The 12,449-nt window shown below is 49.0% G+C and overlaps 1 protein-coding gene across 2 annotated transcripts; it reads left to right on the forward strand.

Moving 5' to 3' along the window:
• The first annotated feature begins 1,399 nt into the window (after positions 1–1,399).
• On the forward strand, positions 1,400–11,951 carry brpf3b (bromodomain and PHD finger containing, 3b). 2 transcript variants are annotated; one of them, XM_030118135.1, is made up of 13 exons: positions 1,400–1,725; positions 2,901–4,474; positions 4,743–4,899; positions 4,986–5,117; positions 5,407–5,535; positions 5,922–6,234; positions 8,023–8,319; positions 9,009–9,611; positions 9,841–9,919; positions 10,005–10,093; positions 10,180–10,274; positions 10,347–10,501; positions 10,722–11,951. In XM_030118135.1, exons 2-13 carry the CDS (start codon positions 2,925–2,927, stop codon positions 10,903–10,905), a joined length of 3,783 nt encoding a protein of 1,260 aa, XP_029973995.1. In that variant the 5' UTR covers positions 1,400–1,725; positions 2,901–2,924; the 3' UTR covers positions 10,906–11,951. The 2 variants fall into 2 exon arrangements, with proteins under 2 accessions (XP_029973995.1, XP_029973996.1); XM_030118136.1 differs by having other exon boundaries at positions 10,008–10,093.
• Positions 11,952–12,449: the final 498 nt, after the last annotated feature.

The raw sequence follows: 12,449 nt of genomic DNA on the forward strand, positions 1-12,449 counted from the left end.
CAGCGCTTTATTTATGCCTCCCACACAGACCACTTTGTGGTTCCACACTTAACAGTAACATCAGTCACGCTGTTTACAGTAATTTACATCTGCAGCCCAATATGTACTCTGTTGAAGCAGTGTGTATCATTTCTAATAATATATATCTGCAGGCTTTGATCCCCTATAGTTTGGATTTATATCTCCCCTGCGCTACCCCTCACCCTGTCACCCCCAGAGGGAAGAAACATCCATGTCAATAGCTGGTGTTTCTGGGACCTATTGTCTCTTGATCTCTCCGTGTGTCTTGAGCCCTCTGCTGTTCATCCTGCTCGTCCATGACTGCATCTTCAAATGCTTTAGACTCCTGTCACCACTTATCATGTAATGTTGAGGTAACAGAGTGAAATGCAACCGAGGGCTCCATCTGCTGCACAGTGCATGGAAACAGTTCTTGAACATTGTCTATTGCTATATCTATATTGTGAATTCTGATACCATCGAGCTGATACCTTTGTAATATATAGTCCAGCTCTTGCTTATGTTACGGTATAGTAGTGCACATATTCTCTACCAAAAACATGGAGGAAATAGAAGAGATGATGGTGGACTTCAGGAGAGATCTTCACGGTTTTTATCATGAAGCAATTCAGGTCAACTGTGTTCCTGTGAGTACGTATTAACATATACATCCAGTTTCATTTATACAGTCCCTCATACAACATTCATCTAATCTAAAGACACTTTTCAAGGGAAAAACAATTACACATGACAAAGTGATGATGCAAAGAAAAAAAACCCTCTTTAGACAGCAAGAAAACTTCAGAATGAGAATGAGAGGTGGAGCGAGAGAGAAAGTCTGGAGGAAAGACAGTCTGGAGTGAGGTGGAGGCAGAATGAATCTGCTCCATCGTCTGAGTTCTCTCAACTTCTCTGCGAGCTGTCATTGACTCGCTTCAGGAGCTGGCGCGCGAAAATCGTGGCCGAGTGACGTCAGAGGTTATGTTTCAATCTCCTGCGCTCAAGCGAAGCGGAAGTGAAGAACTCCGCTGTCAAAATAAAATACAGCACCGTGTTGTAAAGGTTGGCCTTTACACGGTGAAACAATGTTTTAAACATATGGTGGTATTAGAAATTCTTTGTAGCGTTGTCCAACACGGAATGTGATAAAACAGAAACTTAAAACAAAAGACAGAATGAAATTAAAAAAGAATACAAGCATGTCATAGAAACAGAGAAACATTAAATACCGTTTACAACTAGTAAAGTCAACATCTATGGAATAATTTGATAAACATGAGAGGAATAAAACAAGCCCCTATACATAAATGTGATTTATTACTGTAGAGCCTCTCTTGACAGATTACACTATTTTGAAATCCATTCCGGAAGTTGTGTTTCTACTTCGGCTAACACCGTTAGCACTTCGGACTCCAAACATCCAGCCAACTAGCCGAAGGAGGCTAATATCTCTCCTTCTCACTCAACCGCGTCGGCAATAAGCCTTTTCTCAGGTTTTCAAATGCAGAATAACCACTGTTATTTTCGATAAGTCTCGGGGATTCACTGCTGGCCTTCTTCACGCCGTGTTGATTAAAAAAAAAGGTTATATTAGAAGGAAATGAGCTGTGGCTGGCTAGCAGCGGCTGTTAGCTCCGGGAGGCGCCAGGCGGTGGAACCATTACTGTAAAGCGGCTTCACACCGCCGGCTGTCGACAGATCACCGTCACACAGCAGCCAGAACAGGTAATTTATCCTTTATTTCTCACCCAACTGTTCTTCCATTACTGTCAATAAGGTTTGAACTTGTCCTGGCGGTTTGTCATTTAATGAATCTTGTTAAAAAACGATAAATCAGCCAACGTTTCTGCTCCTTTTGGCACTTTTATGTCAGATTATTGTCACATTGCTGCGCCGAATGGGTCCTGATCTGACAGGATAAAATCGCTACTCCAATCGGAGAAAACTTCTGTGAAGAGTAAATCAGCAGAAGAGCTTTTAGCTGTGTTTTAGAACTGTAAATATGGCTGACACTTCACTCCCGAAATAAGGACACTGATCTGTTGAGACGATGCTATTCTCGAAGCTGATTGGATGTGAGCGCTGTCAGTCAAACTTCCCTGAAAGCTGATTGGACGGGACTGTTGTGTTGTGGCTAGCCATCATAGTGGCTGCCAACACTTTCTGAGATAACGTCGAGAATAATCTCCAGAGCATTTGCTTACTTTTTCTGTCAGCGTGTGTTTTAAACGATCAACATTAAACGTGTGGTCAAGAACACATCAGCTGTCAATATGGGACGTTTTACCGCTTTAGTTGTCCTGGAGTAGTGGAGTGTGAAGGAATGTTGACACCACAGGTGATCCAGACCTGACATAACAACACTGCACTTTTGACTGTGTTACAATCCGAGTGGAGCATGTTGCTCAAAACAGTGTTATTATTGTCAGCATTCTAACTAAATGAAAAAATAATTTGATAAAACAATTCAAGATAACAGTTCGGATCTTCACTATAAATTGTCTTTTAGCCATTTCATTGTTTCTAATACTTTGGCTAAACTTTTAATAATTTTTTTAATCGCAACTTATGGCTGTCGAGTTTTCAAATTTTATGGCTTTATTTCGAGCTGGGCAAATAGAAGGTACATCCCGCACAGCTCACCAGTCTATCACCGTCCAAACACAACAAAACGTGTCATTTTATCTAACGATTGATTAATTTAAAGTCTCACCCATGTTTTCAGAAACAACACAGAAAACCCTGGTAGGGATTTGAACCCACACTTTTTTGCTTATAGGGCAAGAGAACAAAGCAATTTAACGTAAATTCTTGAAGGCATAAATCATGTTAAAACTGGCATTGACATACGTTCACACAAAATATTTCACCACTTTTTAATTTTACTGTTGTTTCTGCAGGAGGGAAAGTGTGTTCCTTGGCCTATGAGAAAGCCACGTCGAAAAGGCCAGGTGGCCAAAGGAGGAGGACAAGATGGAGATGTCAGAAAGTCGAAGTCTAATGGGACAGTTGGCGGGCGTGGGGGTGCTCGCCAGCGATCGCCGTCCCCTTACAGCCTCAAAGCATCTCCAAGCAGAGAGACACTGACCTATGCCCAAGCCCAGAAGGTGGTGGAGGTGGAGCTGGAGGGTCGGCTTCACCGGATTTCTATTCTGGAGCCTCTTGAGGTCATCACTGATGATGAGATGATGGCTCAGGACATCAGTGAGTGTAACAGCAACAAAGAGAACAGCGAGCAGTCGTCGCCTCCTGCCAGCAGTGCCCCAACACCCCGGAAAGGTGTCACGCCCCGCGGCCGCAGGAAAGACTCCAAGACCTCCACCACCAAGACGCCACCGCCTTCCAAGAACAGTTGCCCCAATTCTCACCCACAGTCACCTGAGAAAGTAACCACATCAAACCATCACCACATGACCCTCCCTGAACCGAAGTTTCGTGTACAAGAAACCTTCAAGCCCCTGGAGGCGGCTCCCCTCCCTGCAGCCTATTACCGTTACATTGAACGCTCGCCTGAAGAGCAGGAAACTGAGGCGGAGTATGACATGGATGAGGAGGACACCGCCTGGCTGGATATGATCAATGCTGGCCGGACGTCAGAGGGCTACTCAGTTATCTCACCGGACACCTTCGAGCTGCTGGTGGACCGGCTGGAGGAGGAAGCGTACCGAGAATCCCGCACCCGCGCTCCTTCTCAAAGCACTATCGACGACGATGCCTTCTGCTGCGTGTGCCTGGATGACGAGTGCCTCAACAGCAACGTCATCCTCTTCTGTGACTCCTGCAACCTGGCTGTGCACCAGGAGTGTTACGGAGTACCTTACATCCCTGAGGGCCAGTGGTTGTGCCGCTGCTGCCTCCAGTCCCCCCAGAAACCGGTAGACTGCGTACTGTGTCCGAACCGCGGCGGGGCTTTTAAGCAAACGTGCGACGGGCGCTGGGCGCATGTGGTGTGCGCTATCTGGATTCCTGAAGTCTGTTTCGCCAACACGGTGTTCCTGGAGCCCGTGGAGGGAGTGGGTAACATTCCCCCCGCGCGCTGGAAACTGACCTGCTACCTGTGCAAGCAGAAGGGCCGCGGCGCGTCCATCCAGTGCCACAAGGCCAACTGTTACACTGCTTTCCACGTCACGTGTGCGCAGCGCGCGGGTTTGTTCATGAAGATAGACCCCGTGCGGGAAACGAACGTGAACGGGACCACGTTCTCAGTTAAAAAGACAGCATTCTGTGAGGCTCACTCTCCGCCAGGACAGGACACCCTGTCGGAGGAGGAGGGTGAAGGGCGAGTGGTGGGCAGCAGAGGGAGGGCGAGTCGGGGGCGGAGTGCCTACACGGAGGGTCCCACCACTCCCAAGAAAGGCCGAAAATCTGACTCTGAGGCTAAGACAGATAAAAAGAAAGGGAAGAAGAATACTGACTCGACAACGAGAAATGCTGCTTCACCACAAGTACCAGTTCCCCAGATCCCCACCAGCAGGTCAGAATGTTGTGCATTCTGAAGATTGTGGCTTTTCTGTTATGTGGGGAAAAAAAGAAAATTAACCATATGACCTCCATGCATTTTCTGAGATTGTCTCAGCAGGTTGCAGTTTTGTGAAAATACTATTTGTGGAAAGGTTTGGGTATACCAAGCATATTAAAGTCAACTCAATTGTGTTATCACAACAGTATTTTACTGAAGATGTTCCAACAGTTTCCTGTCATGTTGACACGAGCATTAACCTGCGTCTTCCTTTATCATGCAGGCTCAATATCATCTGCAAGGGAATCCTTTTCCAAAGGAAAAACCAATTCATGCAGAGGCTGCACAGCTACTGGTTACTGAAGCGCCAGTCCAGGAATGGCGTGCCGCTGGTTCGGCGTTTGCACTCTAACAACCAGTCCCAAAGGAATACGGAACAGGTGAGGGCTGCTCTTTAGAATATTAAAAAAAAAGGCCTTTCTGAAATGCATTCTTAACCGTTTTAAAACGTGTTTAATTCTGCCAGCCTGAAGTGGACGAGAAAATCTCTGCGGCAAGAGAAGCACTACGGTACTGGCAGAAGCTCCGGCACGATCTGGAAAAAGCCCGGCTGCTGGTGGAGCTCATCAGGAAGAGGGAGAAGCTGAAGAGAGAGCAGGTAACGCGCAGAGGGAACTGAATGCTCACAGACCTGGCTGGTTCATACTCAAGCTGGCCCTGTTTTCTTATAGAATCAGATGACCTTTGAAGAAAAGACTGAATAAAATCACTGAAGGCCAGCAGTCAGTAGATGTTGGGATGAATCCGTGTCATACCTACAGCTGCTTTAATGGGATGTTAACACTGCATTTGTGTGAATCGTTGCTCTTGATATTAACCTCACGTGTTCTTCAGAAAAAATGTCAGCTTCAGCCTAACATGACATGCATGTACTCTGCCATGGACAGGTCAAAGTTCACCAGGCAGCTCTGGAGATGCAGTTGACCCCGATGCTGATGCTGCTCCGCTCCACTCTGGAGCAGCTGCAGGAGAAGGACACTGCCCACATCTTTGCACAGCCAGTGGACATCAAGGAGGTCAGACATTTCTGATACGCGTCGTATAGCGGAGGGGCCTGGAGACACTGCGTGTGTGTCTGAATAATAGACATACAATGCAGTAAAAGAGTGCCTCGTTTTTCATTATCTTGGATAGTTTTTTCCCTGAAAGGAGAGTCATGCCTCACTGGAAAGTCAGCCAGGCAGTTTGCTTTGCGAGTTTCCCCGATGGAGATTTCTTTTATCACCGAAAGTCAAACATTGTAACATAATGAGACTGTAATGAGCTGCGTGTTGTTTTGAAGTTGTAACAGATTTATTAGAACTGAATAATTAACTCGAAGTGGTGTTTTGGTGACATTATACAGTACTACAAATAGAGAAAGGCGTTTCACTCACTGGTGTGTGTTGCTTCTCGTCTGCAGGTCCCAGACTACCTGGAGTTCATTCGCCAGCCGATGGACTTTTCCACGATGTCCTCGAAGCTGGAAAACCACGCCTATCGCTCCGTGGCCGACATGGAGTCCGACTTCAACCTGATGGTGTCAAACTGCCTCCTCTATAACTCCAAGGACACGGTCTTCCACCGGGCGGCGCTGCGCCTGCGGGACCTCGGCGGGGCCGTCCTGCGTCACGCTCAGCGACAGGCCACGAGCACGGGGCTGGACCTGGACACCGGCATGCACCTCTCAGAGTCGCCTCAGAAACGAGACTTCTACAGCTGCACCTGGGAGGACGGTGAGTCGCAGAGCTCCTCTTTCTCATTTTGCACTGCGGAACAGCGGCGGCGCCGCCTGCAGCAGCAGCAGCAGCTCATCAACTTAAGCAGATGAAGCAGTGCCTCATTAAAGAAAGACAAAGCAAAAACAACATGCATCAATTTGAGCTGCTGATTACTTTCCTGAGCTGCTGCTGCTGCGTGTCGCATACAGAGCGAAGAAGCTGAAAATGAACTGGCTCTGGTGGGAAACATCCTCCTCTGCACCACTTTCAGATATCACGATCAAGGTTTGAGGTCGACCAGCTCTTGTTTAGGCTCCTGTTTGGAGGTTTCTGCAGCTTCAGATACATTGAATTGGACTGGAGGTGTTGTAAAGCCTGAACCTGCTTCCTTTAAGCACGTAAATTGGTGCAGGTGTTTCAGACGTCATGCAACACTGACTTCTTTTTCCCATGCAGCATCTCTTAATTTGGTGTGGTTGTTGAGCAGTATATCCAGTACAAGGCACAGTAGAGCTGATCAATGGTCTTAATCAAATATTTTTCGTAGCTTATTTGTCCTGATGCTCAGGTGAAGCAAGGCTGCTGTTTGTGTCCACACACACTCGTTCCCACAGCCAGTCTGTTTCTTCCATGTCGTCTTGGTTTGTTGGTCACACATGAGCTGTACTGCGTAACGCCGCCCCGCCGTCATCAGCAGTTTGCATCTGCAGGTGACATGGATATAAACTGAATTTCTCATGTAGTGAACACAGAAGGCTGCGTCTGTTACACCTGTCTCACTTTCAGCAGGCGTCTGTGGTTGAATGTGTTCACATGACCCAAATGAGTCACTTAAAGTAAAACTAATCCCAACACAGAGTTTGTTCAGAACGTACCTTTGCTCATAGATTAGTGTCGTCTCTGTTGAGTTTTTTCAGCATTGAAGTTCTAAGTGCTTCATCTGTACACCGGCGTCAGAGGGATCCAGAATTAAACGGTTTTAATTCGCTTTGGGTTTTTGAGATCTGGAGTTTTTAGTCACTATGAGGCCTCATTTATAAACGGATATCAGACTGCAGTTGACCTAACAATTATCTTTCTAAAAATGTATCTACCAATCAATCTATTGAATATTTCTATTAAAAACATCTTATTACTCTTGAAAATTCTACATTTTGTTCCACTTTTCTTCAGAACAAACACTGATGTGACTTTAAGCAGCGTCTCTCTGCCTCCTGTCTTCTTTTACACTGTCTTTCCCTCGTCACTTACATCCAGTTTTCTGGCAGTATTCATCCTGTTTTCAGCATCTGTCTTCTCCAAACGTCCCGTGATTCTGTATTATCGAGCCAGACAGCTGCTTTAATGCGTGTCAGTGCGCACAGACGTTTCTGTCACGATGTACAGACGCTGAAGGAGCAATCCTGCACTTCAGGATGAAAATATTCCCCCTCAGCCTCAGAATCGGCAAATACCAGAGAAAGTACTGTCTGAAGAGTGGAAAATCGCTGTAATTCACTCTTTATCTCAGCGTCGAATAAAACTGAATGTAAACACCTACAATTGTTGAAAAAGTATTTCCACACTTTAGAGGCCAGTATGCATGCTGTTCTTAAAATTTAGTTTTAAATCAGCTCATTCACCGTCCATGCTTTTGTTACTGCTGCCGGCTTGATCGGCCGTCGCCATGTTTGACGTGACTCATGTCACGCGTCAGGACTAATCACTGTATTTCAGTCACTCAGACCTGCTGTAACAGCTCTGTCCAGGTGGAGGAGGTGCTCCCTCATGTCATCCTGCTTGTTTTCTTGTTCTTCTCGCCAGTCGACAGCGTGCTGGATCCTAACAACCGGCTGCACATGTCGGTGGAGGAGCAGCTGAAGGAGCTGCTGGAGAAGATGGACTTCGTCTCGTCCATGCGCTGCAGCGGCGCCCGGACCCGCCGCATCCGCCTCCTCCGGCGCGAAATCAACAACATCCGCTACAGGCAGGGCCAGCCGCCCCGCCACGGCCTCCACAACGGACACCTCAAGGAAGGCGAGGAGGAGGAGAAGGACGAGGAGGAGGAGGACGACGACAAAGGCGCCCGGGCGGACGGCGGCCTCCCGTCTTTGGACAAAGGTGGGCCGATTCGAGGCACTCCGCTCTGTGACAGTATGAAATTGCCAGATGCATGAAGCTTTAAGAGCCACTTTTGTCAATGAGACCAGTTGTGAACATGAGCTAACAGAACATTGTCCTCAGGTAATTGAGCCAGGGTCCCCCCCACGCACCAACCCCAACCACCCCACTGTCTCCAGTCTAGTAAGTAGGGGCCCACAGAGTCTCGTTAGCCATGGCTGCCTCACAACTCCTCTCTCCAAGTGCACTCTGTGTCCGCACCTCTCCGTCCACTTCACCGTCATGGACTCACCCCTCTCTCTCTCTCTCTCTCTCTCTCTCCCTCTCCCTCCCTCTCTCGCCATCGGCCACGTACAGTCATGCCATGTCATCCCACTACTGACGGCAGGCTAGTCCGGTCGCTCGGCGGCGCGGCGCCCAGCCGTCCACACCGCCGTGCTGCCGGCGTACAGTTGTGAGAGCGAAGTAACAGCTTCACTTGTCTGGATCAGGTCCTCCTCCGTGTGGACAGGGTAGTTGAGCGGCCTCTGGGCTGTGGTTCGTGTTAGACTGAGCTGTGATCCATCAGAGTGACCCCATTCTCCAGCGTGACCGCGACACCACCACCTCACCCCGCATCCTCAGTGGACATTCAGGCGGCGCTCGGTGCCGATCGAAGGTCAATAAAACCTTTTCTTGTCGTCTTTCAGAGGACAAATCCGCCTCCCCGCCAACACTGGAGCGCACGGGCCCGGCGCCTCCTCCGCGCCTGGGCGACGCCCCTCTGGAGCCTCCCACCCTGCGGCCCATCACGGGGGAGCCCCCGTCCCCCAGCCGGCCCTGCAAGCGCCTCAAGATGGACTGCGAGCTTTCAGGCGGCGCCGCCGAGAACTTTAATTGCACTAAAGCACAGGAGCGGCCCGCATCGCCGCCTCCGACTTTGCACAGCGAAGGGCAGGCGGTGACGAACGGCCTCCCGGAGCCCAGTGGCCCGCCGCGGCCCGCCACCGGGGGCGTGGGACGACGGACCTCCGTCCTGTTCAAGAAGGCGAAAAACGGAGCGAAGCTGTTCAGAGAAAGAGAAAACCCCCTGCTCAACGGGAAGGGGCCGCAGGACGACAACACGAGCAACGGGCCGGCCAGGCCCTCCAGCACGCCCTCCAGCACGCCCTCCAGCACGCCCTCCAGCACGCCCTCCAAGACCCCCCAGAAAGTCCCGGGACCCCCCAGCCTCAGCGAGCTGTCGTTCAGCAGCAGGGACCCGTGCTCCGATAGCGAGCCGGAGAAGACGCCAAACCACGCTCTGGAAAGCGGTGAGAAACCTTTAAACCTCACGTCACGCCGTTATCAGCTGCCGTCCTCCTGAAGTGCTCAGATAATGAGTTCTAGTTCCAGCCGTTACTGTTTACCTGTGATCTCTCTCCCAGAACAAAACACTCATCAGAGCCACGGCGACTCAGCACTGCTGCAGCATTTTCAGTGTGACCGATTGGAGAACAGAGGTTTGATTCCGTGGTCTGATTCTCCCCGCTGTGCTTTCAGGACTGACCAACGGCTTCAAGCATAAAGACGACGGGTCCGACTCGGAGTACCACCCCTGCCCAGTCCTCCAAAAAGAGATGTGAGCCGCGCTGTGTGAGCTGTGGTTTTCACCTGGATTCAGTCTCGTCACACTGACCGTAACCTCTCCCCTCCCCGCCTCACAGCAGCTCTCCCCCCAAACGGAGCCTCGGGAAGCCCGCCCTGTCCAAGGTTCCCCTGCTGGAGATCGTCAACGGAGACTCTGATTACACAGGTACTGTAGTTCAGCACGCCTCTCGCTAAAAGTCACTCTTGCTGATGCTTCTTGCTCAAATGGAAGTTTTGCTTTGTGTTTTTCAGGCAACGGCAGCCACATGTCAGAGGACGAGACGGAGCTGGAGCCGCTGGACTTGGTGTGGGCGAAGTGCCGAGGATACCCCTCCTATCCCGCTCTGGTCAGCACCGAACAGCCGCGCCGATTCTGCCCGATGCCTTGACTCCTCGGCTGATCCGTGTGTCCGTTTCAGATCATCGACCCCGAGATGCCAGAGGAGGGCCTGCTGCACAACGGGGTGCCCATCCCCGTCCCGCCCAAAGACGTCCTGCGGCTGGGCGAGCAGAGGCAGGAGGAGGCCAACGAGAGGCTCTACCTGGTGCTCTTCTTCGACAACAAGCGCACGTGGTGAGCGTCGCACGCGGTCCACGCTCTGTATCATACCCGTCAGTGTTTCAGCAGATTATGATATAAGCCAGTTCAGACAGTGTTGCGAAGCTGTAATGTTCATTTCTGCGTCCAAGTCATGAGTAGGTAGAGTTTCCAGGTGGATCGGTTCACGGCCCTGAAAGCCGGATCCCCGCCCCCTGTTGGGACCCTCTAACGGTCTGACCCTCCGCTGTCGCAGGCAGTGGCTCCCACGGGAGAAGGTGACGCCTCTGGGCGTGGACGACACGGCCGACAAGCTGCGGGTGATGGAGGCCCGAAAGTCCAGCATCCGGAAGTCTGTCCAGGTGGCGTACGACCGCGCCATGATCCACCAGAGCCGAGTGAGCCACAGCCAGGGCTTCGTGGCCTCCACCTTCCTGTAGGGGGCGCCCGCGAGCCCCCCGCTATGCATTTCTCATGGGTCTTAAAGCAGCAGGTGCATCCAGCCGTCTGCGCCGCGGCTCCACCCCAAAACCACTAAGTGGACGAGCTCCAGGTTCAAATGAAGTTACCTTTAAGGCCCGCCTTGCTGCAGCCGCCAGACGTTCACCCCCCCAGTTCAGGGACGTGAGGAAGAGTCGGCTTCCTCCCACTGTGCGTCTGGATTAAATGTAAACGGATGTAAAAGATTTCCCTTCTCTATTTTCTCTAATGCTACTGCCAAGGAATCCAAGTGTCACACAAAGAGATTTGACATATTTATATGAACTGCAGAAGACTAATGAATGGATCACTGCCATCTTTTATACAATAGCTTTTTACTTTTTAAATCTTTTACAGAAGACACCTGTACAGTACAGAGGCACACGTTGTGTACATATGTACGTGTTTGATCAAACCCTTTTGGATTTCAGTGAAAAAGCGTCTTTCAATCAGCCCAGAAGGGCCCGAAGCGAGGCTGTATATTCCAGGAGAGGATTCCTGACTTGCTGCAGTGAACGTCGAGCTTGATTTGATGTCATCGCATCGTGACGTGTGTATGTGCATATGTGTGTGTGTGTGTGTGTGTGTGTGTGAGAATGTGTGTGTGCGTGTGTACATTGAGAGCATACAACACAAAGAGTCGTTGTTCTTTATATTTGAATTCTCTTTTTTGATACAGAAATGAATAATTTATTTATGGAAGACAGAACTATAGAGATAAAGATATATATTGGTTAAAGGTGAGGATGAGATGGTATTTAAACTAAAAGAAGCAACGCCCCGGTTCTCTCAGATCAGTTCACACTTCAGCTCCACCGGTCAGCCCCACTCGCTCCCCCCTGAAGATTATTTATTGTGGAGAGCCCCGTTCCATCAGACCAATCAATACACCTTCATAAGCTTGTACTACCTGTATATTTTACTGCTCACCAAATATTTTGTCTGTAACCAATATTTCCTCATTTTGGGGAATAAATGCTCTATTAAAAATGTTTAAGATCTTTGAAAATGGTGATTCGTTTTGTCTTTAAATGTTTTCCACAACTTCAGTCCGTTTTCATAGATTTTCTACATGTTTACAGTCCAATATGAGGAAATTCCTTTTTCTGCATTAACTCACCCTGTTACAAAGGTCAGAGGTCATGCTCAGGGGCCCATAGTGATAACCTGTTGGCTGTGGGAATCGAACCAATGAACATCAGGTCGTTGTTCTGTTTTAACCCTTTCACATCAGTTTTTTTTTTTTTAAATAATCTTCAGTATTGAATATTGAACTGATTATAATCTCCAGTACTTCATCTTCACCACAATTCTTCAGCAATATTTATCATATAAATTTGAATTTTTTTGAAACATTCTGTGCTGTTCAATTTTTAAATATTGTCTAACAGAAAGAGATAAATTCAGATAAATATGAAGTCCTGTGATAAAAGAACACACCCCAGAAAATCATTACATTTTTGATTGTTTACAAAAAGAAAATCAATGTTCCTCTTGTACTTTT

The sequence above is a fragment of the Salarias fasciatus genome, chromosome 20 (assembly GCF_902148845.1).
Source record: "Salarias fasciatus chromosome 20, fSalaFa1.1, whole genome shotgun sequence".
In the NCBI taxonomy this organism is placed as follows: domain Eukaryota; kingdom Metazoa; phylum Chordata; class Actinopteri; order Blenniiformes; family Blenniidae; genus Salarias; species Salarias fasciatus.